At 49.1% G+C, this 24,807-nt stretch overlaps 1 protein-coding gene and 1 pseudogene across 1 annotated transcript; one reads left to right on the top strand and one right to left on the bottom strand.

Moving 5' to 3' along the window:
• Nucleotides 1-464: 464 nt before the first annotated feature.
• ACP7 (acid phosphatase 7, tartrate resistant (putative)) lies at nt 465-14,063 on the bottom strand. The gene is made up of 12 exons (XM_052656609.1): nt 13,943-14,063; nt 9,785-9,985; nt 9,295-9,477; nt 8,040-8,163; nt 7,747-7,809; nt 7,532-7,646; nt 7,328-7,435; nt 7,155-7,212; nt 6,991-7,058; nt 6,797-6,868; nt 2,175-2,312; nt 465-530 (listed from the first exon to the last, which is right to left on the bottom strand). Exons 1-12 carry the CDS (start codon nt 14,061-14,063, stop codon nt 465-467), a joined length of 1,317 nt encoding a protein of 438 aa, XP_052512569.1.
• Nucleotides 14,064-22,184: 8,121 nt separating this feature from the next.
• LOC128063673 (ferritin light chain-like) lies at nt 22,185-22,705 on the top strand (annotated as a pseudogene).
• The last annotated feature ends 2,102 nt before the right edge of the window (nt 22,706-24,807 follow it).

The raw sequence follows: 24,807 nt of genomic DNA, 5'->3' as shown, positions 1-24,807 counted from the left end.
CCTGGAGGAGAAGGTCGCTGGCGCCACCTGCAGGACAGTGGTGTCATGACAGCTGTGCCCACCCCGCTGACTTTAGTTAAGGGCCTTTGCTAGGCGGGCAGAAGAGACAGCCCAGAGAGGCCATCACCAGCAGAAGTTCAGAGTCCAGGGAGACACAGCCATAAGCCTCTTTATTCCCGAGGCCCTGTGGACACTCCGCCCAGTTAGTGCTATGCAGGAAGGCAGGGTGGTGCCACCCACAACCTGTCTTGCTTCGCTCTGCCTGTGCATACAACTGCTCTCCCAACCCAGCAGGCTGGGACCCCCAGCTCTCTGGGAGGTGAGAGGTGCTCCACCTCTCTCGGGGCTGCATCCACCCTACATGGTGCCAAGGACGGCAGAGGAGTCGAGGGCCCCCCCCCCCCAACTCCCCTCTAGGGCCTGGCAGCAAGGCCCGGGGTTCCTGATGAGAGCTGTCTCCATTCCTACAGGTACATCGTCCGGCCAAGCAGGGGTCTCACCACCCAGACGTCGTCCACAATCTTCCCATCCTGCAAGGGACCAAATAAATAAATAAATAAATAAAGGAGGAGGAAATCAGGGCTGACAGCCCAGATTCTGGGGCCAAGTGGCTGGGGTTCAAATCCGAGCTCTGTCGCTGATAAGCTGTGTGACTTTGAGCAAGTGGCTAGACCTCTTTGAGCCTCAGTTTTCCTCATCTGGAAAGAGAGGATGATAGAACTAGTACGCACATCATAGATACTGTGAGAATTAAGTGAGGTATTTGGAAAAGGCTTAAAAGGGAGCCTGGCACATGGCAAGGACTGGGTAAATGTAGGCTGTTACTATTAGAGCACAAACCCCAGAGTGAGACAAAACTCACTTTATATGCCAGCAAAGCCACCCTCTGTGGCTTCCAGCACATGGTCCAACTCAGCCTGACTTCCATATTCTATTGGGTTTGGGTTGGCCGGAAAGTTTGTTTGTGGTTTTCATTAAGATGTTTAGAAAAAGCCCAAATGAACTTTTTGGCCAACCCAATAAAAAGTGGGGAGAACTGAATAGATAATACACACAAGTGCCTGACCCTGTATGGGCCACACAATAAATGGTAGCTATTTATCGTAAAAAGAATATGGTCTTTGTGGTCGTATCTCAGCTCCGCAACCTCTGGCTGTGCAACCCTGGGAAAGTTACTTGCCCTCTCTGAGCCTCTGTTCTCTTAGCTGTAAAACGGAAAGAAAATGTGCCCCATAGTATTATTATAGTGATTAAAGGGACTAAATATAAGGCATTGAGCTCAGGGTTTGGTGCACAATAGGTGTTCAATCAATCATAGTTATTAGTGCTATTTTAAAACTACAATGGCAAAAATACAGAAAGGTGAACCATGATTATATGGGTCCATTTAAGCTTAAGCCACTGTTTCCCCATCTATTTCCCATGAAGTGATGGGACCGGATGCCATGATCTTCGTTTTCTGAATATGACAGAGGATGAGATGGCTGGATGGCATCACTGACTCGATGGACGTGAGTCTGAGTGAACTCCGGGAGTTGGTGATGGACAGGGAGGCCTGGCGTGCTGTGATTCATGGGGTTGCAGAGTCGGACGCGACTGAGCGACTGAACTGAACTGAAGCTTAAGCCATGGGGCTTCCTAGATGGCCCAAGTGGTAAAGTTTTCACTTGCTAATGCAGAAGGCACAAGAAACTTGGGTTTCATCCCTGGGTCGGAAAGGTTCCCTGAAGTAGGAAATGGCAACCCACTCCAGTATCCTTGCCTGGGAAACCCCATGGGCAGAGGAGCCTGGCGGGCTACAGTCCGTGGGGCTGCACACACATCATATTGGTTTCCCTCTGCCTGCCTCCCACCACCTACTTTTTCCTTCCCCTGCTTCATATTGATAAATCCCTTTAGAACGGACCATGTTTTAGAAACCATTCTGAGCACTTTCTATATAATAAGTCATTCAACCCTCATTCAATCCTCTGGGGCAGAAACGATTAACATCCCCATTTTGCAGATGGGAAAACTGTGGCTCAGAGTTGCTTGAGGTTATCCAGCTGGTAAGCAGCAGAGGCAAGATTTGAATGCAGGATCTCCAGCTCTCAAGTCCACTTTTTAAACCACTTGACTCCAGAATGCACCGGGCCTGCTTTTGCAAGCAGGTGATCGGGCCACTGCTCACTGACCTGGTCATCAGACACCTGCTGGATGTGGACATGGGTCCCATTGAGAATATTCAGCCGTGTGTACCCATACTCTTTCACACGCAGGGCGCTCCAGGGCCGCGGGAAGAGGGTGAAGGGGGTGAGCAGCTCCTCACAGCCCTGCTGGAAAGAGTCATTTAGCCCCAGGGCTGGGGCAGGTGAAGTACCCACCAGGGAGCAGAAAAGACCTGCCAGGTGGGATCCTGCCACCCCCAGGGAAGACAAAGCTGGTTAAGACTTTGAGGGTTGACCCAGCCAGGCTTTCTGTGCCCCGAGTCTTGGACTTAGACAACAGTGTGTGGTTGAACAAGACTGTCCACTGAAGCATTTTCTGTAAAAGCTCTGAGCTGGAAGTCAGCCAAATGCCCATCAGTGAGGGTCAGTTAAATAAATTAGAGCGTAGCCATCACAGAGAGGGGCAGTATAGAAAGATGGCCAAGATGTATTGTTAAGGGGAAAATGCAATTCACAGAATAGAAGAAATCGGTGGCTTTCAACCCTCACTGCAGAGTAGACCCTCCAAGAAAGCTTTTAAAAGCATCATTGCCTGGGAGAGAGGAAGTGTTTATCCTTGCAGTAGAAAACTAGGTGATGTGAGCAGGAAGGATGAGGGAGCTTAAAAACAGAAAAAAGAAAAATCCGCATGTTGCAGCCATCTCTGTAATAACTGCTGGAACCAAGAACCATCAATGGACGGTCACAGTAGCGGGGAAAGTATGAGGAATAGCCGGATATCTGCATAGTCTCCAAGTAGCTCCGGGAGACACTTGTTAACTTTAAAGGGAAAAATCATAAGTATGGTGCAAGAGGTGCATAAACTGAGGCTTAAAGAGATACCATGCACTTCCTCATAGGATACACTGAAAAGAACACAGTACTGGAGACTTCCCTGCTGGTCCAGTGGTTAAGAATCTGCCTGGCAACGCAGGGGATGCACGTTCAATCCCTGGTCAGGGAACTAAGACCGCCCCCCCATCCCATGCTGCAAAGCAACTGAGCCCACACATCACAACTAAAGACTCAGTATGTAACAAAAGGTCCTGCAGGAGGCAATGAAGATCTGACTGCAGCAACTAGGATCTGAGGAGGCCAAATAAGTAAATATTAAAACACACACACACAGGCAAAACCAGTATCACTTTTGTGTGTTCTTATAAAAAATGTGTAACTTCAATCTAATCAAACCCACACTGAGAGTCTACCAAACAATGTTGCTGTGCTCTTCAAAATTTTCAAAGTCTTGAAGAATGCAGAAAGAAGGGAAAATGTTTCTGATTAAAGGAGGGGAGAGAAACAAGACACAAAAATAGAAGGTATGATCTTAAACTAGATCCTGGATCAGAAAAAAAAATCCTTAAAGGACATGAATCGGACAATTGGATAAATTTGAATGAGACTGGATGATGGTATTTTATCAGTTGTTAACTACTTGACTCTATTATATTGTACTGATGTAAGAGAATGTCCTCATTTTTTTAGGAAACACAGATGGAAGGTTAAAGGGGCATCATTTCTGCAACTGAACTCTTCATTGGATCTGCAAATGATAGTAAAACTGTACACACACATACACACACACGCACACACACACATATCAAGAGAGAGACAGACAGAAATAGAGATTGAAACAAGAATGGTTAAATGTTCACAAGACCAAGGCCAAGCCCTCAGCTTCTGGTGTTTGTCCTGGGGTTGGGCCAGGGCATCAGAGATTTAAAACCTCCCTAGGTAATTCTAACATGCATCAAGGCTGAGAACTGCTAGGGTATGAAAGATGATCCGAGATGTTTTTAAAAAGTTGGTGATGGGACTTCCCTGGTGGTCCAATGGTTAAGAATTTGCCTCCCATTGGAGGGGATGTGGGTTTGATCCCTGGTCAGGGAACTGAGATCCCACATACTGTGGGGCAACTAAGCCCACGTGACACAACTCGGGAAGCCTGAAAGTGAAGTGAAGTCGCTCAGTCGTGTCCGACTCTTTGCGACCCCATGGCCTGTAGCCTACCAGGCTCCTCGGTCCACGGGATTTTCCAGGCAAGAGTACTGGAGTGGGTTGCCATTTCCTTCTCCAGGGGATCTTCCCCACCCAGGGATCAAACCCAGGTCTCCTGCATTGTAGGCAGACGCTTTACCATCTGAGCCACCAGGGAAGTTAGGCACTGCAACTAGAGAAAGCTTTCATGCTACGATGTGAGCAACACCGCCCCTGCCCCCCACCGCCCCACCATGCACTGCAACAAAACTCCAGTGTAGCCAAAAAAAATGAAAAGAGGGTGATGCACTAATACGTCTCTGTTGAGACACTGACTAATTTGCATACACAGAAAATATTCTCAAACGCCACCCAAGAGGCATAACCATTGAGAGCGGGGCTCAGTGGTAAACAACTTGCCTGCCACTGCAGGAGACATAAGAGACGTGACTTCAGTCCTTGGCTCTGGAAGATCCCCTGGAGGGGACATAGCAACCCACTCCGGTATTCTTGCCTGGAGAATCCCTGTGGACAGAGGCGCCTGGCAGGCTACAGTCCATGGGGTCGCACAGAGTCAGACACGACTACAGTGACTTAGCAAGAGGGACGTAGATGGCTTCATCTCCTGTCCTCTGTACTATCTGAATTTTTATCACGAGAAGTTCTTCCTTGGATCTCACTAATTTGTTGTTGCTTAGTCACCCAGTCTTGTCTGACTCTTTACAACCCCATGAACTGCAGCACGCCAGGCCTCCCTGTCCCTCACCATCTCCCCAAGTTTGCCCAAGTTCATGTCCATTGCATCGCTGATGCCATCCAGCCATCTCATCCTCTGATGCCCTCTTCACCTTCTGCCCTCAATCTTTCCCAGCATCAGGGACTTTTCCAATGAGTTGGCTGTTGGCATCAGATGACCAAAACATTGGAGCTTCAGCTTCAGCATCAGTCCTTCCAACGAGTATGCAGGGCTGATTTCCCTTAAGATTGACAGTTCTGATCTCCTTGCTGTCCAAGGGACTCCCAAGGGTCTTCTCCAGGACCACAGTTCGGAGGCATCAATTCTTTGGTGCTCCACCTTCTTTATGGTCCAACTCTCACAGCCATATGTGACCACTGGGAAGACCACTAATTTGTAAAATCAGCTTAAAAAATAAGCCCTCCCTTCTTGCGGAAGTGATTGATTCCAAGGCTGCTGGTGGTGGGAGTGGAGGGGACACAAGATGGTCCTGGAGCAACTTGTGGAGCCAAAAAGTAAGAAAGAGCCCACAAAATGACAGGGACACTTTGAAAGGATGCGGGACCTGATCTGAAGAGCTCCCAGTGGCCAGAGTGAGAGCTTGTACACAGCAGCATCAGTAGCAGGAGAATTGGATTATAACCCACAGGAGGAAATAATTCCCCATGAGGCCACACTGGTGCAAACCCATAACTAACCAACCAACTAAATGGAGCAGAAGGGACAACCCTTCCTCACAGGAGGTTGCTAATTAATAAATCAGGGAGAAATGAGGGAAATAGACGATTCCCAGCTGAACGCCCCAGTGATCACTGTTGCAGGCAAGACCCACTGATGGGTTCAAATATTAGTAAGTGGAGATTTCCCTGGTGGCCCAGTGGCTAAGACTCTGAGCTCCCGATGCAGGGATCCTGAGTTTGATCCCTGGTCAGGGAACTAGATTCACATGCCGCAACCAAGAGCTCAAATGCCGCAACTAAAAATTCCAAGAGCTGCAACTGAAAAAAAAAAAGAAAAAGAAAAGAAAGAGTCTATGTGCCACAATTAAGACCTGGTGCAGGCAAACAAATTTAAAAAAGAAAACAGTGGGTGAAAGTCGGAGGAGAAACAACTTTCGCAGGGTCTAAAAGCATCTCCCCCAAGATGTTTATCCGCCAAAAAGGGAAACACAGCAAGTTGATGGTGGAAGAACATCCTTACACAGGTGATTCAGAGAAACTCCTCCAGGAATGAGACACTGTGAGGGCCTGGACCCCTCGGTCCTGAGGACACAACCATCACTTGTGATTGTCTGGCCCCAAATGCGTAACCTGCATCTTGGCATGAGAAAGTATCAGACAAACCCAGATCCAGGGGCATTCAGGAAAAAGACCAAAAACAAACAACTGGCCAGAATGATGGAGGAATCGTCACAGATGGGAGGAGACTAAGGAGACACATGGAGAAGGAGATGGCAACCCATTCCAGTATCCTTGCCTGGAAAATTCCATTGACAGAGGAGCCCGGTGGGCTACCATCCACGGGGTCACAAAGAGTTGGCTGCAACTGAGCACAAGGAGACACAATAACCAAATACAGTGGAGAATGAGCTGGTGCAATGTGAATAAAGCCTGGAGTCCAGTTACAAGGATAATAATAAGCCCTCTGTCCTCGATCCGACCAGCAGACCTGGGCAAGCACCCCCTGCCCCTGCCACTTACTGAACCTGTGACTTCGAAGGAGTATTTTACCCTTAGCTTCTGTTTCTGCATCTGTGCAATGGGCATACTACTAGGTACACCTAACCCTCTAAGAGATGCCAGCTGTATAAAGCAGGAGGCACCCAAGCTGGCACAGGTGCCACCCTCAATAGATCAGAGGTCAAAGGCAACATCCCACCCCACCCCGCCCTGCTCACGGCGGATCCTGTGATGATGTGGACAGGGCCTCGAGGGTGGGTGTAGGGCATCTCTTGGCTGCCATTAAGTACCTGGAGAAGTGACAAGGTGGAGAGGGTGTGTCACACCAGCCAGGCCCCCGGGGATCTGACTGAGGGGTCCACTGACACCACCAGCTCCATGGGTCTCAGCCCTCCCAGGGGGCCTCCCTCACCTGGTAGTTGTAAATCGGCCACAGGCGTTCATATGAGTGCTCATGGGCCCACAGCTCCAGGTCGACCCCTGAGACAAAGCAAAAGGGGTTCAGGCCTCCGAATTCAGGAGAGAAGGGAGGCGGGGCCTGGCAAGTCCTGGGGTGGAGGACGGGGGGTCACTCACCATATTTGTAAAAAAGATCCTCCAACCCATAGAATTTGCCACGGAGGCCTTTGCGAACCTAAGCAAGATAAGCAAGGAGGGGAGGCGTGACTCGGGCTCACCCCCGACCTGGATTTCAGGGCTCGCCCCCGACCTGGATTTCGGCACCTTATTCCCAGGGAGGGGGTGCTCACCTTGCTTTCATGCCAGGTACAGTCATCCAGGTCAGCATTGGAGCAGTACATGGGCCGGTGGCCCATGGTGATGATCCACGGCCGGACTGCCCGGTTCTTATTGGCTTTCTGCAGAGAAGGGTTCAGAGTGAGGGGCGGGGGGTGGGGGGCAGTGATGGAGGAGGGGGTGGGGGGGCATATCCCAGGGGGACATCCACAGGTTACCTGGAGGTCGCTCTCCAGCCAGTGAAACTGTCTCTCTACCAGATGGCGGCCATAATGGAGGAAGAAATATACCTCGGTGGAGAAGGAGATGATGTGTGCGGGTCCCAGATCCCAGCTGGAAGGGTCAAAGGGCAGGGGTCAGAGGTGAGGGTCTCCTCTGCATCCCCCATCCTTCAGGGGAGGGAGGCTGGTGTTCCTGCTCTCCCCCAGATTACCTGTACCACAGGCCTTCGGTGTTCCCCGGCATGCTGAAGCGCGCTTTGTAGTTGGAGAAGTTGCTGGATAAAAGGAAGTAAAAGGGTAGGAGGGAGGGTCTGGGTGCCCACCCCCACCCCCCGCCCCCCACTTCCCACCGTCAGGCCAAGCCTGGCTCCCAGCCCAGCCCTCATCTCCTCTCCTCTCACATCCATCAATAAGCTGCTGCAGTGTGAGAAACTAAGGTGAGACACTAGGAAGGACTGGTTTTGTCGGCCAGGCCCTCGCCCTCCCCAAAGCCCTCGGGCCTCACTAGCGTTCCTCGTGATTCCCAGGGCAGGTCATGTAGGGCAGGCTGGCAGCCACGGGTTCGATGAGTTTCATGAACCTGTCCCCAACACGTGCATTGTCCTGATCCATGTTATAGGCGAAGTCTCCTGGGTGGGGGTGGGGAGGTGGGGGGTGGAGGAGAGGATGAAGACCCAGACCCAGCTCTGCTGTTGCCAGAACTGAGACCTGGTTGATCAAGTCCTGGCTCCCCCTTCCACTCAGGCATCTTCAATCCCTACCTCACATCCAAGTGCATGAGCACTTGGAACCGTCTCCTTAGCCTCTGGTCCCTGACATGCCCGCAGGACCCAGGATCTCGCTGGTCTCCTGTGCCCCAGCACCCCAGCCCCATCTCACCCCTTCCCAGAGTAATGACAACATTGAGACGGACATGGTCTGCTCTGGCACTGGTTTTGTACCCGGCAGTGTTCCAGATGCTTTGCTTGATCACCCGAATCTTCAAAACACCCTCTGAGGTGGATGTTATTATCATCCCCATTTTAGATGGGGAAACCGAGGTCCAGGGAGGTGGAGAGCTGACTCAAGGTCACAGAGCTGAGCTTAAGAATCCAGGAATCAAACCTCAGGAGTCTGATTCCAGCGTCTACTACAGCTTTGAATCATATCAGCCCGTTTCTATCTCCCATTTGGTTCCTGGCTCTCAGATCACAGCAGAAATGATCATGACAACCAACACTTATGTAGCACCTACAGCGTGCCAGGCAATGTCGACTTATTTCATCATGGTGCCTGCGTGCTAAGTCGCTTCAGTCGTGTTCGACTCTTTGTGACCCCATGGACTGTAGCTCGCCAGGCTCCTCTGTCCATGGGATTCTCCAGGCGAGAATACTGGAATGGATTGCCATGCCCTCCTCCAGGGGAATCTTCCTGACCCAGGGATCGAACCCGCGTCTCTTACATCTCCTGCATTGGCAGGCAGGTTCTTTACCAGTAGCGCCCCCTGGGAAGTCCGTATCGTCATTACAACAGTCGGACGACTCTAACCTAGTCCCAGCTCTTACAACAGTAATACAGAGGAGAAAACCAATGTACGTAGCTTTAAGTGCCAGATTGATTTTAACCCTGGAGCCCGGTTAACCGCGACAGCATCTCCATGGCCAGTCTCCTCCCCCGTCCCTTTGGAACCACGCTGGCCCTGGCTCCCAGCCCCTCGCAGTCCTGGCGTTACCTCCCACCCCATACCTAGCCCACCCCGTACCTAGCCGATGCCTCCTCACCCACATGAAGAACAGCGTCGTACATGCCCTGCTGGGTGTCCCGGCGCAGTCGGGGGAGGGCCCTCGGGTTGTCGGCCCCCAGATCCCCAAACACAGCTAGGCGCGGGCTCCAGTGGGGTCCGTTCTTCAAGGCCCGGAAACGGAAGCGACGGCTCCAGCCCTGAGCACTGCCACAGCGGTAAACTGAGGGGAGAGGAAAAGGTCACAGTCTGCCGGGGCTGGGGGGGGCGGGGGCAGGAGCACCCCAGGGTGTCTCCTTCACCCCCATCCATATTCAACTGGTGGGGGGACTGAATGGGTCTAAACCACGCCCCTTCTGACCACCTCACCCCAAGTCTCCAGCCTTCTGTTTTCATCCCAGGGTCTCATACAATAGGCTTGCAGGAAAGCAGAGAGGGTACCAGCCCGCCTGAGCCACCTGCCAGTAGTAGCTGTTAGCCCACATCCCACTCCTCCTCCCATTCGCCCTGGGCCCCGGGGCACCTCTTACCATACTGGACCCCTGGCAGCAGCCCCTGCAGGGAGACTCGGTGTATGTAGAGCTTCCGCCGGAGAATGCCCCCATCCACAAAGGGGCTGAAGGTGCCCCGAGCCTGGAAGGGCAGGGGCCCAGAAGGCTGCAGCCCATACTGCACTTCAGAGGGCACTGGGACCCATGTGGTCCAGGTTACAGTCATGGAGCCTGGCTCACCTGGAGAGAGAGGCAAAGGAGGTTTGGCAGTGAGGCCTGGGCAGAGGTGGGGAGGGATGTGCAGAGGGTGCGAGGCTGTTGAACATTTAGGAGTTAAGGACACAGGTTCTGGAGCTTCCCAAGTTCAATCCCTACTTCACCATTTCCAAGCTGGGCTTTCCTTGGGCAAGTCACTGCAGCTCTCTGAGCCTCAGTTTCCTTGTCGGTAAAATGGAATGATAATAGTATCTTCCCTATAGGGTTCTTTGAGGCTTCGATGAATAAATAAGGGGAAGTGCCTGGTACAGTCAGGGTTACAGGAGTGGATGGATATGACTATAAATGGTGGTACTGTGTGCAGGCTTGTGTCACATACTTTACACATGACACTGTTTAGGGGTTGTAAACTCAGACGTCTGGAGGCCAGTTAGGTCATATATATGGGAACAAGGGCCAGCTGTAAGGAGGAAGGCAGCAGGGAGGGGTGGAGTCTGTGGCCGAGCGTAGAGCCTGCCCTGTCTCAGAGCGGAAGCCACTGTTCAGCTCTAGGGATGGCCGCCGTGCAGGAAGCAGGCTTGGTTCCAGCCAGTCTGTCAACTTTTAGAGATCTTTATACTGCGAAGTGCTACTGCTGCTAAGTCACTTCAGTCATGTCTGACTGTGAAACCCCATAGACGGCAGCCCACCAGGCTCCTCCGTCCCTGGGATTCACCGGGCAAGAACCCTGGAGTGGGTTGCCATTTCCTTCTCCAGTGCATGAAAGTGAAAAGTGAAAGTGAAATCGCTCAGTCGTGCCCGACTCTTAGCGACCCCATGGACTGCAACCTACCAGGCTCCTCCATCCATGGGATTTTCCAGGCAAGAGTACTGGAGTGGGTTGCCATTGCCTTCTCCAAAATCTTTATACAGTGGTTTTCGTATCCCAAGAGCACATACAAACTTTTAAGTAATAGCTTCTAATTCTTGAATGTCAGCAACCAGGAACTTCCCTCAAGGTCCAGTGGTTAAAACTCCCGCTTCCAATGCAGGGCACCTGGGTTCGAGGGTTCAATCCCTGGTGAGGGAACTAAGATTTCTCATGCCACAGGCATGACCAGAAAAGTCAATTTACAAACAAACAAACCCCATTAGCAACAAAATCAAGGTTTTAAAAATACCATGTGATGTGTGTGCACGTGTGCTAAGTCGCTTCAGTTGTGTCTGACTCATTACGACCCTACGGACTGTAGCCCACTGGGCTCCTGTGCCCATGGGGTTCTCCAGGCAAGAATACTGGAGTGGGTTGCCATGCCCTCCTCCAGGGGATTTTCCCGACCCAGGGATTGAAATGGAGTCTCTCATGTCTCCTGCGATGGCAGGCGGGTTCTTTACCATTAGGGCCACCTGGGAAGCCCATCGGATGATTCTTTTTCCTGCAACTTGTGTACAAAAGGCACGCGCACAGGTTATTCATGGCAGCACTGTTTGTAACTGCAAAATATCAGAAACCACAGACATGCCCCTACATAGGAGCGTGACTTAAGGAACTATGTAACATCTGTACCAGGGAGCACTTCACAGCTGTCGGAAAGGAAGACGATGAACTCTAGGAACCAGTATAGAATGACGTCCAGGACACAACGGTAAAAGAAGCAATGTACACGAGAGTGTCTGTAGTCAGCTACTCTTCATGTAAGAGGGTGTAAGAGAATACACAAGTGTCTGCTCATTTATTTGTACAAGAAAAGTACACCAGAAACTGAACAGCTGGATTACTTACATGGGCTGGAATGGGGAAGGGGTAGAAAAAAGAGGGGAAGGGAATGGAGTAGTTAGTCGAGATGCAGGGGTAGGATGCTTCTCGAATCTGTCTTTTTCTTAAAACCCTGAGTCCTAGAGCTATAGTCCTGTTTCATCTTTCCTTCACACACCCCAAGAAATGAACAATTAAAGCCTTCCTAGGTTGTAGGGGGGCTAGTGTTCCCTGCCAGTGCAGGAAACATAAGAGGTAAGGGTTCAATCCCTGGGTCAGGAAGATCCCCCTGGAGGAGGGCATGGCAACCCACCCCAGTATTCTTGTCTGAAAACTCCCATGGACAGAGGAGCCTGGCTGGCTACAATCCATAGGGTTGCAGTGAGTCAGACACAATTGGAGTGACTTAGAACACACATAGGTTGTAGGGGGAAGTCAATACGGAATAGAAACACTAACAAAGGGCTGTAAGTATATGAAAAAACAGGGACCTCCCTGGCGGTCCAGTGGTTGAGAATCTGCCTCGCAATGCAGGGAACTCAGGTTTCATCTCTGGTCAGGGGACTAAGACCCCACAGGCCACAGAGCAACCCGTTTATGCTTACTTTAGCACTGAACAAATAAGCAAGTCTATTGTAGATAGAGGGAGCTTGGTTTCTCAATGTTGGAAAAAGAAGTTGCAAATGAGGAAAGAAGGCTAAAGTACACCCTTGTTGGTGGACTGAAATACTGTTGGTATTAGTAAGATCTCATGGTATCTAAAATTAGTACAAAATTTACAGTTTGAAGACCAAATATGGCAGACTCTTAAGCCAGCCTGCCTGGGTTCAAATCCCAGAGTGTGTGACCTGAGGTGAGACTCTTCATTGCTTTGGGCCTCAGTTTATCCTTTTGTAAAATGGAACTAACAATAGTACCTACAGCTTAAGGTCAATAAGAGGTTAAATGAGTTTTCCATCTGAATCACTTCTAAGAGTATATTTGTTATTATTATCATTATTGTGTAGGCCAAACAAAGGACAGCTATGATCTCACTGGGTTTTCACAGCAGCCCTGTGAGATGAGTTTTATTTTTGTTCCAGTTTACAGAGGCCTCCAGGCAAAGTGCCTTGTCCGAGGTTACTTATCCAGCAAATGCCAAAGCCATTTCATTCACGAGGTTTCAGATTCTCAATGCAACTAACCTTTAAGAAACTACCTTAGGACTTCCTGGTGATCCAGGAGTTAAGAATCATCTGCCAGCCAATGCAAGGGATGCGGGTTCGATCCCTGGTCCAGGAAGATTCCACATGCCATGGGGCAAGTGACTGAGAGCCACAGCTTCTGAGCCCACGCCTGCCCTACAGCCCATGTTCTGAAATAAGAGAGTAGCCTCCTCGCTGCAACTGGAGAAAAGCCTGAGCAGCAGGGGAGACCCAGCACAGGCAAATAAATAAATAATGACATAAATGAAACTACCCCAAAAGTGTCAAGGATCCAAAAAAAGAAGAAAAGTCTGAGAAACTGTCACAGGTAGGAGAGGACATTAAAGAGACCACTGATTTCATAAGTCAATGCCAATTTTCTCACAATATTGCTTTTCTTTTTTAAAGTGTAGTTACTTTTCATGAAAAATCTCATTTACCTTACTACTGAATAGGTTTACTATTGTTCATTTTTAATGATTGAATCAATATTTTTAAATACCTCCATTTTAGTTTCTGATATGGCGACTATTATGGATATAACTCACACAAGCTAAAGCTCTCTGAGGTTCTCATACTTCTTTCAGCTGTGCCAAAGCGTCCTGAGACAGAAACACGTGAGAACCACTGCCGCATTCCAAGTTCCCGTTTGCCACTTCACAGGTTAATATTTCACTTACTCTTCACTGGGAGGTCTCACTAATATTACCCCGCTGTCCAGATGAGGAGGCTGAGGCCAGAGAGGTTAAGTCATTCGCCCAAGGTCACACAGCAGATAAGCAACAAAGCTGGGGTTAGAACCCGGAAGTCTGGGTGCAGAAGGTCCCGAGTCCAGGGTTTTAGTACCCCCTTGCACCTCCACCCCAAGATCAAGGGCCAGGAGGTAGTTTTCTGACAACACGATGAGCAGTTACACAATGAATAAGGACAACTCCAATCCTCCAGGGAGAATGCTCACTATAGGCTGAGAACCAGAACCATTTCCCACACAGCCACATGCTCACAATCCCCATTTAACAGTCCTCACTGGGAAATGCCCAGGGAGAGGCCACAGACACTTACCTGAGTAGGACAAGTGCACTTGCTCGGGGGCAGCGCTGGGAGGCTTTGGGGACCCCTGGACTTCCAGGGAGAAGAAGAGGAGCAGACAGCAGCAGGCCCAGCAGGGACGAAAGGAACACATGGTAGAGGGGAGGTGGGGAGCAGGGGAAGGGGAAGGGTCCTGCAGGCATCAGCAGGAGGGGCTGAGAGGATGGGGGAAGGAGGAGGATCCCGGCAGAGAGGGAGCGAGGCAGCAGGGATGGCAGGGAGGGCTTCGCAGGGAGTGCTTATCCAGACGCTGGGGAGAAAACAAAAGCAAGCGTCGTCACTCACGGACTGAGAGACAAATACCCTCTGAGCCTCGCTGAGTGCTAAGCACTTTGCATAGATGAGCTCGTGGGAGCCCGACAACATTCCTGTGTGTGGTGGCCTCTGTGATCATCAGCCCCGTATCACGGGTGAGGAAGTTGAGCAATGGAGTGATTCAGTGGCATGGCTCAAGTGTGAGGGAGCAGAGACTGGAACCCAGGGGTCCTGGCTGCAGAACCCTTGCTCTTATCCACCAGTTCACTCCCAGCGCAAGAGGTTTGGGAATGGGATTGGGGGTGGGGCTCTCAGTGTAGGAGGTTGCCTTTGGCAACCCCATCGCCAGCATTCCACCCCCCCTCAGAGACCTCATGGTCCTCTCCTCCATCCTGCAACCTTCCATTTCCATCTTTGTGACCCCAGTACCTCCACTCCATCCCCAGACCACCCAAGCATTTCATCCCACCTGGAGCAGCTCCATCCTCCCTGCCCCCATCTCAGCATCCGATCCTGCTGTTAGTGACCCCAGTTTCTCCCTATTTCCTGGCCTGCGCTTGCAAACCCACCGTCCTTCTCCCCAGCCCTTCCCCTCCCGCTTCACTTCGGATCTCCTGCTCCTGGAGGGCCTGCCTGCCAGGGCAGAGGCAGGTGGGGACTGTCAATCAGGGAACGGGGAGCTGGGGCTGGGGACTCCCTCCGGTCCCGGCTCACCCTCTGGGACGCCAGCTCCCAGCATGCGCGCGTCTCGGGCACCAATGCGACGGTGGTATTTATGAGCCATCCCACCGCCCACAGCTGTCCCAGTCCCGGAAGAGCCTGCCTTCTCCAGGTGACGGCCTCCCCAGACAGCTGGGGCCCTGCGTCCCACTGGTCTGGCCGGTCCCAGGCGCCCCACGCCCACACGCCCCCCGCCAAGGGCGGAGCGAAGGAAGGGGGACCCAGGAAGGTTTGGTAAACCGCCACCGCCACCTCCAAGCTGGCCACCAGGTGAGCGCCGGACCGGGAAGTCTGTGCTTGTCTCCAGGAGCCTCACCCTGCAGCTGCGGAGCCCCCAGGGCACTGACACTGGTCCCTATCTCTGGCCTTTCGGGATCCCGAGGTACTCAGGTGTGCAGGCACCTTCCTCCGCGACCTGGGTTGGCGTGGGGAGTTTCCCCATCCCTTTCCCTCCTCGCAGGCTTTGTATTCTTGGCGGTTCCTTCCTCCTTCTCTCCAAGCCTAGTTCACGTCCTTCGCAGCTGCCGCCCCGCCCCCCGCATGCTGAAAACAAAATCGAGGTCCACCAAATGACAGTGCTGCTTCCGAGCTGTGCGACCTCGGCTGGTTACTCAGCCTCTCTGGGACTCGGTTTCTTCGCCTGTGAAATGAGGGTGAAAACAGTTTGAACGCTGTGGGCTATCCTGAGGTTTAAACCAGTTGACACATGAAATTGCATGCTGAGAACAGGGCCTGGCCCAGAGTAAGGGCTGGATAAGAATCAGCTGTTATTTTTATCATTATTAATGTGTGAGTTCCAGAAACTGCCTTGGGATGTAGGTGGGACCCTGCTTCCCTAGTGGCTCAGGCGGTAAAGAATCTACCTGCAATGCAGGAGACCTGGGTTTGATCCCTGGGTGGAGAAGATCCCCTGGAGCAGGGCATGGCAACCCACTCCAGTATTCTTGCCTGGCGAATCTCATGGGCAGAGGAGCCTGGTGGGCTACAGTCCAGGGGGGCGGACTAAGCACTAACTAACTAGGTGAGAGCCAGTGAGACTTCTCTCTGTAAAAGGTTAGTGACCTGTTTGAAGGTTGTAAGTGGCTTGCCACGATAGCCTTGGGTATTTTCCCAGAGCCTGGCTCGGACGGTAAAGAAGACCTGAGTTCAGTCCCTGGAGAAGGGCATGGCTACCCACTCCAGTATTCCTGCCTGGAGAATTCCATGGACAGAGGAGCTTGGCAGGCTACGGTCCATGCGGTCGCAAAGAGTCAGACACGACTGAGCGACTTTCATTCACTCATTTTGGCAGAGCAGCAGGAAAAGTCAGAGGGTCCAGGTTTTCTTTGCTTCTTCTTGTCTGACAAAATGACTCCACAATTTGGCTTTGTAAATTCAAGCAGAGCTGTGTCTGCTGACTGTGGACACCAGTTTCCGAGCACACTGGGGGCGTGGTTCAAGATGGGCTTTTGCACTTCTTGGATTTTTCTCCATCTCCTGGAGTCTCCATTGCAGCTTAAAATGTAAAAAAAAAAAAAAAAAAAAAAGCAGCCCTTTTAGTCAAACTCAAATAACCTCAAGACCCTGCTCACCCTCAGCAATTGTTTTCGCTTTTAATTTTTTGGCCGCTCAGCAGGGCCTGTGGGCCAACAGTTCCCCTATCCGGGGACTGAACCCTCTGCCTCTTCATTCGACGTGTGGAGTCCCACCCAGTAGACCACCAGGGAAATCCTACCCTCAGCAAGTTTAGCTTCCTCTTGTGTGTGTGCTGAGTCTTGTCTGACTGTTTGTGACTCCAGGGACTGTAGCCACCAGGCTTCTGAGTCTGTGGGATTTCCCAGGTGAAGAGTACTGAAGCAGGTTGCAATTTCCTCCTCCACCAGATCTTCCCAACCCAGGGATCAAACCTGCGTCTCTTTCGTCTCCTGCATTGGTGGTTGGGTTCTTTGCTACCGGTGCTACCTGAAGTTTTTTTGCTAAAGTCGCCTGAGGTAGGTTGGTGAAGCCCTTCCTCGAATCATGTTTTTACATGCATTAAGAAAAAAAAAAATAGCTTGCCTTTCACTTTCCTGAAAGTAAGCTTCGAAGAGAGGAGAAGAGAGAGAGAGAAGAAAAAACAGATCAACATTCACACACACAACAAAACCTGAAAACAGAAAAAAAAAAAAATACACAGGATACAAAGGAAATGGATGCTATTACACAGATGCAGGAAATTTTTTGTATATGTGATACCGTAATATATGTACTTCTTTATCAGTGCATTAAAAATGATAGTAATTTAGAAGCTTTGTTGAGTGTATTGATGGTGTTTGAGTCTTGTGACAACTACAATAGGGATGACTATAATAGGGTGTAAAAACATCTGTAATTTCTTCTCATGACAAAGCCAGAAATCTGCTGTGTCCTGGCGTTGGTCCTTCCAATCCCCCACCATGTTAGAAGCACCTGGTAAATTTCAATTACAGCAGCAGTTCGTAAACTACCCTCTTAAAAATTATTGAGGACCCCAAAGAGTTTTGTTATATGTGGGGTTATATCTATCAACATTTACCATGGAAGAAACCCTGAATATTTATTGGAAGGACTGATGTTGAAGCTCCAATACTTTGGCCACCTGATGGGAAGAGCTGACTCACGAGAAAAGACCCTGATGCTGGGAAAGATTGAAGGCAGGAGAAGAAGGGGACAACAGAGGATGAGATGGTTGGATGGCATCACTGACTCAGTGGACAGGAACATGATCAAACTCTGGGAGATGGTAAAGAAAAGGGAAGCCTGGTGTGCCGCAGTCCATGAAGTTGAAAAGAGTTGGAAATGACTGAGGGACTGAAGAACAATGTAAGAAAATAAAATTGAGAATTTTTTTTTTCTTTTCTTTCCTTTTTCTTTCTTTGGGCCATGTCTCAAGGATGGTGAGATCTTAGTTTCCCAAGCTGGGCTCTCTGTAGTGAAAGCACTAACTCCTAACCATTGGACCTCCAGGGATTCCCAGAACGAGGAAGTTTTTTGAAACTCAAGAACACACATGCATACGTTTCATTAGCCATCACAGTGACGACGTCATCGCAGGTCAGGTAGCTTCTAAAGAATGAAAATGACAAACACATCTTATGAAAATCGCTTTCTTCCCAAACCACATGCTGAGGATCATTGAGTTGAAGGGCTGTCAAAGCAAAGTTGTTTCTCCAGTCCAAGTGCACACGGCCCCTGAATTCTATCGCTGAGTCAGGTTAAAAAGCCCCGCTGGGGGTTTCTCTGGTGGCTCAGTGGTGAAGAGTCTGCCTGCTCATGCAGGAGACATGGGTTCAACCCCTGCTCTGGGAAGATCCCACAGGCCACGGAGCCACTAAGCCCGTGAGCCCGTGCTCTAGAGCCCATGAACCACAACTCCTGAGCCTACTCGCCACAACTGCTAAAGCCTGTGTACCCTCAGAGCCTGCGCTGCGCAACAAGAGAAGCCACAATGAGAAACCCACACACCACAACCAAGAGTAGCCCCTGCTCGTCACAACCAAGACCCCAGCCAACAAAGAAAGGAAAAAAAAGGAAAACCCACTGGGGACTTCCTTGGTAGTCCAAAGGTTAGGACTCTGCACTTTGACCACTGGGGGCCTCAGGTTCCATCCCTGGTCGGGGAAATAAGATCCCACAAGCTGAGCAGCCAGAAAAGAGAAAAGCCCTACTGGAATTGTACTTTTTGGTCCCTGATGTAGCTGATAAAGGGGTCATAGCTCACTTATGAACCCCTCTCCTCTGTCCTGATCCAACGCAGGCCTCTTGCCCACTCAGGACAGCCATAGAATTATTTCTAGTTTCTCTTTTTAGATACTTTTGTGCTTTTGAGAAATAGACTCCCATTTCCCTATTTCTTATTCTCTCCTTAGAATAATCTTGTGGTGGCGAACAGAACATCTACTCTGGTGTGAGTTGGCCTGTGTTTAGGTCTAGCATTGACCAGCTTAGGGAAATGATTGAACCTCACCGTGCCTCAATTTCTCCATCTGTTAAACAATGATACTGATAGTGGCCATCTGAGAGGGTTATGTGACAATTAAATCAGGTAATAGATATAAACTGCTTAGAACAATGCCCAGCACAGAGCCAGTGCCACACACAGTGCCTCCCAGTTATTTACCCTAGACTTCCAGTCGGCCCAGTTTGTAAGGTAAGGCTATGACGAGCCTATTTTTCAAAGTCATTTTAAATTATTTATCCTTCACCCCTACCCTCCAGGCTGCTGGGTGTGCCTGTGCTTGCTCGGTAGGAATGATGGACTTGGCTCTCGAGAGAATAGTCTGGTTCTCTTCCTGGGGGGGGTCACCTCTCTTTGAAGAGCGATCCGCAGGCTGGTACCCTCGGTGCCTGTTATAGGATGACTGTGGTGCTCCTCCCCGGGCCAGAGATCAGGGGAGCAGCGAAACCCTCCACCTGAAGAGTCCTGCCATCCTAGATGTCAGTTCAGTGGCCCTGACCACAGGGTAGCCCGTCTCTGTCACTCACAGCCCTGCAGAGGTAGGTGAAGGGAAATGTTTAGGTCCATCCCCTCCCCCGGCAGACAGCAGAAGTCGCTCAGTTAAAAAACCACGTAAGTCTTCCTCACTGCAGCAGTGTGATCCGTAATCAAGTGAAGTAACAAATTTTAAAAATACATTTTGCAATCTTTTATTGCAAAATATGACATACATATAGAAAAGTACAGGAAATATAAATGTTCTACTGAATGAATTATGACAAACACACTTGTGTAACTACCACCCAGGTGAGGAAACAGATCTTCCCAGGTTTCTACAAATTCCCTCCAGCCTCCTCCCAGGCACGGCTTCCTCCCTCCCCATGAAGGTAGCCACTTCACTAACCTCTACCCAATTTAGTTTACCGCACCTAAGTATGTCTCTTCATGCCTCTTTCATTTTGCCTGCACCCCACATGACATAAACAGAACTATACACTGTGAGCTCCTGTGTCTCTCTTCTTTCTCTCAGCGTTCAGTTCAGTCGCTCAGTCGTGTCCGACTCTTTGTGACCCCATGACTGTGGTGCACCAGGCTTCCCTGTCCACCACCAACTCCCAAAGCTTGCTCAAATTCATGTCCATCGAGTCAGTGATGCCATCCAACCATCTCATCCTCTGTCGTCCCCTTCTCCTCCTGCCTTCAGTCTTTCCCAACATCCGGGTCTTTTACACTGAGTCAATTCTTCGCATCAGGTGACCAAAGTATTGGAGTTTCAGCTTCACCATCAGTCCTTCCAACGAATATTCAGGACTGATCTCCTTTAGGATGGACTGGTTGGATCTCCTTGCAGGCCAAGGGACTCTCAAGAGTCTCTTCCAACATCACAGTTCGAAAGCATCAATTCTTCAGTGCTCAGTTTTCTTTATGGTCCAACACTCACATCCACACATGACTATTGGAAAAATCACTGCTTTGACTAGATGGACCTTTGTTGGCAAAGTAATGTCTCTGCTTTTTAATAAGCTCTCTAGGTTGGTCATAGCTTTTCTTCCAAGGAGCAAGTGTCTTTTCATCTCATGGCTGCAGTCACCATCTGCAGTGATTTTGGAGCCTAAGAAAATAAAGTCTCTCACTGTTTCCATTGTTTCCCTGTCTATTTGCCATGAAGTGATGGGACCGGATGCCACAATCTTAGTTTCTTGAATGTTGAGTTTTAAGCCAGCTCTCAACATGACAACTGCAGAATTTAGCCAGGTTGGGCCTATACATACAGTCCATTCCTTCTTGTGGTCAAGTAGCATTTCATCCTGCGAATACTCTACAGTTTATTTATTTACTGACGGTAGATGGAAATTTGAGTTCTTTCCATTTTTTGTCTCTTACAAATGATATTTGTTCTTAACATTCTAGTACCTATTTTCTCTAGTACATTTACAGTATATTGTGAACATATGTACACATTTCTCTTGCGTATGAATCCAGGAGTAGACTAGCTGGCTCATGGGAGATAGAGATAGACAGACAGACAGACAGATACATTGATAATAGACAGATACTACCAAAGGGTTTTCCAAAGTGATTGTAATAATTTATTCTCCTCCCTCCAGCCATGTTGGAGCATTTCCATTGTTCCACATCCTCACCAACACTTGGCCATGTCAGGTGTTCTATTTTTAGCCATTCTGGTTGATCTGTAGTGGTAGCTCATAATAGTTTTAATTTGCATTTCCCTGATGAGCAATTAAAATTGACCATCTCTTCATTTGCACACTGGTCTTGTGGATATCCTTTATCTTGATGTGTTTGTTCATGTGTCTTGCACAATTTTCTATGGGTTGTTTGTTTTTAAAATGAATTTGCTCTTTCTATATTCTGAACACCAGCCATTTGTTAGTTATATGAACTATGAACATTCTCTACTTTGGCTTGTCTTTTTACACACAATCTCTCTTTCTTTTTTTTAATACATTTTCTTAATTAGGTTTTTTCTTTGCTGTTCTGGGTCTTAGTTGTAGCATGTGGGATCTAGTTCCTTGACCAGGGACTAAACCTGGGCCCACTGCATTTGGAACATGAAGTCTTAACCACTGGACCACCTGGGAAATCACATCTTTTTACTCTCTTACTGGCATTTTTTAGATGCTTTTGAACTGTGGTGTTGGAGAAGACTCTTGAGAGTCCCTTGGACTGCAAGGAGATCCAACCAGTCCATCCTAAAGGAGATCATTCCTGGGTGTTCTTTGGAAGGAATGATGCTAAAGCTGAAACTCCAGTACTTTGGCCACCTCATGTGAAGAGTTGACTCATTGGAAAAGACTTTGATGCTGGGAGGGATTGGGGACAGGAGGAGAAGGGGATGACAGAGGATGAGATGGCTGGATGGCATCACTGACTCAATGGACGTGAGTTGGTGTGAACTCCGGGAGTTGGTGATGGACAGGGAGGCCTGGCGTGCTGCAATTCATGGGGTCGCAAAGAGTCACACACGACTGAGCGACTGAACTGAACTGAACTGAATGGACAGAAAGTCTTAACTTTAGCACCACTCAATTTCTCAACTTTTTCTTTATGGATTTTTTTTTTAATCCTATTAAAGCTATATCCCTGAAGTGTGCTCGGCAGCCCCGCGGATCTGTCTCTTGCTTCAACAGTGCTTGGATGGAACAGACCCAGGGACGCCCCTTGCTCCAGCCTCCGACCACCCTCCAACCTTTTTTCCAGTCGCAACCTCCGGAGTCAGCCACTCAGCTGTCTGCCATCACCGGGACCAGCCACCAGTTTTTAACTCATTATTACCGACCAATCATGAGCTCCCAGATTCGTCAGAATTATTCTACCGAGGTGGAGGCCGCCGTCAACCGCGTGGTTAACATGTAACTGCTGGCCTCCTACACCTACCTCTCTCTGGGCTTCTATTTCGACCGCAACGATGTGGCCTTGGAGGGTGTGGGTCACTTTTTCGTGCCAAGGAGAAGCGTGAGGGTGCGGAGCGTCTCTTGAAAGTGCAAAACCAGCGTGGCGGCCGCGCCCTCTTCCTGGACGTGCAGAAGCCATCTCAAGACGAGTGGGGTAAAACCCAGGACGCTATGGAAGCCGTCCTTCTCGTAGAGAAGAACCTGAATCAAGCCCTGTTGGATCTGCATGACCTGGCTTCTGCCCGCAGAGACCCCCACATCTGTGACTTCCTGGAGAACCACTTCCTAGATGAGGAAGTGAAATTCATCAAGAAGATGGGTGACCACCTGACCAACCTCTGCAGGCTGGCTGGTCCCCAGGCTGGGTTGGGCGAGTATTTCTTCGAAAGGCTCACCCTCAAGCACGACTAGGAACTTCTGGAGACCAGTGGCCATTGAAGAACCCACCTAACATCAGGGCTGCCTGAAGCCCCTCTCTGCAGCCACTAGGCAGCTTGTTAACACCCTGGAGCCCTCTCTCAAGCCTTGGACCAAATGGAAACAATAAAGCTTTTTGCAACATAAAAATAAATAAATAAATAAATAAAGCTATATCCCCATGTCTCTGAATCATATTGATATTCTCTTGTTATTTTCCAAAAGTTTTATCATTTGCATTACATTTAGGTTGGCAATCTATCTGAAACTGATTTCTGTGTATGGTGTGAGGTGGGGTTGTTAATATTTTAAAACTAATACACACGGCTAATAAAATAAAGATAAATGAGTCTGCTTTCTTAAGGGGACTTCTTTCTAAAATATTCTTTCCTTTTGAAAGTAAATCATCTTATTACTGAAAAATAAGAAAGTAGAAAGAGCCAGAAAAGGATAACCAGCTCAAATTCAGCTGACAAACCTGAATTTGAATGCTGGTTTTGCCATTTCTTGGCTGGGTAACCTTGGACTAGTTCCACTCTTCTGTTAGTCTCAGAGTCCTAATCTCTAAAATGGGTTCAGTGATGGCTACTTCCTTTTTTTAAGATTTTTTTTTAATGTGGACCAGTTTTTAAATTTTTAATTTATTTTTAATTGGAAGATAATTGCTTTACAATATTGTGTTGGTTTCTGCCATACATCAACATGAACCAGCCATAGGTATACACATGTCCTCTCCCCCTTGAGTTTCCTTCCCACCTCCCACCCCACTCGGCCCCCTACATTGTCACAGAGCACCGGGTTTGAGCTCCCTGTGTTGTACAGCAAATCCCCTCTGGCTGTCTATGTTACCTATGGCAATGGTTATGCTTCAGCGCTGCTCTCCCAGTTCGTCCCATCTTCTCCTTCTCCCACTGTGTCCAAAGCCTGTTCAGTGTGTCTGCGTTTCCATTGCTGCCCTGCGTATAGGCTCATTAGTACCATTTTTCTAGATTGCATGTTGTTGTTGTTCATTCCCTGAGTTGTGACCAACTCTTTGCAACCCCATGGACTGCAGTATGCCAGGCCTCCCTGTCCCTCACCATCTCCCCAAGTTTGCCCAAGTTCGCGTCCATTGCATCGGTGATGCCATTCAGCCATCTCATCCTCTGACACCCTCTTCTCCTTCTGCCCTCAATCTTTCCCAGCATCAGTGACTTTTCATGAGTTGGCCGTTTGCATCAGGTGGCCAAAATACTGGAGCTTCAGCTTCAGCATCAGTCCTTCCAATGAGTATTCAGGACTGATTTCCCTAAAAATTGACTGGTTTGATGTTCTTGCTGTCCACGGGACTGTCAGCAGTCTAGATTCCATATATATGTATTAATATATGATAGTTGTTTTTCTCTTTCTGACTTACTTCACATCGTATAATAGACTCAAGGTACATGATGTGGACCATTTTTAAAGTCTTTATTGAATGTGTTTGAACATTGCTTCTGTTTCATGGTGGTTTTTTTTTTTTTTTTTTTGCCTTGAGCCATGTGGGGTCTTAGCTCCCCAAACAGGGATGGAACCACAACCCCGACATTGGAAGGCGAACTTTTAAGCACTGGACCACAAGGGAAGAGGTGCTTGGTGGTGCTTCATAAGTGCTTGGAAAGATACAGCATGTAAAGCCTATAATATAGAGTGAGGCACAAAGAAAAAACTCAATTAATAGTAGCTGTGATGATTAAAAAAGCATTTCATTTAATCACACAGCTACTTAAGCTACTGCTGGTAACAGCGGGTGTCCCTCGTGGGAGCCTTTTTTCTTAGACACTGGATCTGAGTTGAATCACGATCATCTGACATACCAATGTTATTTTACTGGACTCTTCTAAACATTCTTTTATAATGACTGTGTGATATTTCATTGTGTGGTGAAATTCACCTGTTCTTCAGAGAAGAGAAATGGCATTAATGGATGAAAAACCGGGTGTTTGGAGCCAGGTGGCCAGGGTTCAAACCCAACTTCCACATCCAGTAGCTCTAAGTCCTTTGGCTCTCTGTGCCTCAGTGTCCTCATCTGCAAAATGGGGATAACATACTGCATACCTGACATGTTTTTAGAGAAT

The sequence above is a fragment of the Budorcas taxicolor genome, chromosome 18, assembly GCF_023091745.1.
Source record: "Budorcas taxicolor isolate Tak-1 chromosome 18, Takin1.1, whole genome shotgun sequence".
NCBI lineage: Eukaryota > Metazoa > Chordata > Mammalia > Artiodactyla > Bovidae > Budorcas > Budorcas taxicolor.
The sequence above is the reverse complement of the archived record's forward strand: the minus strand, read 5'-3'. Positions and strand labels throughout refer to the sequence as shown.

Coding starts and splice junctions, on each gene's coding strand:
- ACP7 (XM_052656609.1), bottom strand. CDS start 14,063: ATGTGTTCCTTTCGTCCCTGCTGGGCCTGCTGCTGTCTGCTCCTCTTC. Junction 9,478..9,784: donor GCTGCCAGGGGTCCAGTATG/GTAAGAGGTGCC, acceptor CTCTCCCCTCAG/TTTACCGCTGTGGCAGTGCT. Junction 7,213..7,327: donor GTACCTGGCATGAAAGCAAG/GTGAGCACCCCC, acceptor TATCTTGCTTAG/GTTCGCAAAGGCCTCCGTGG.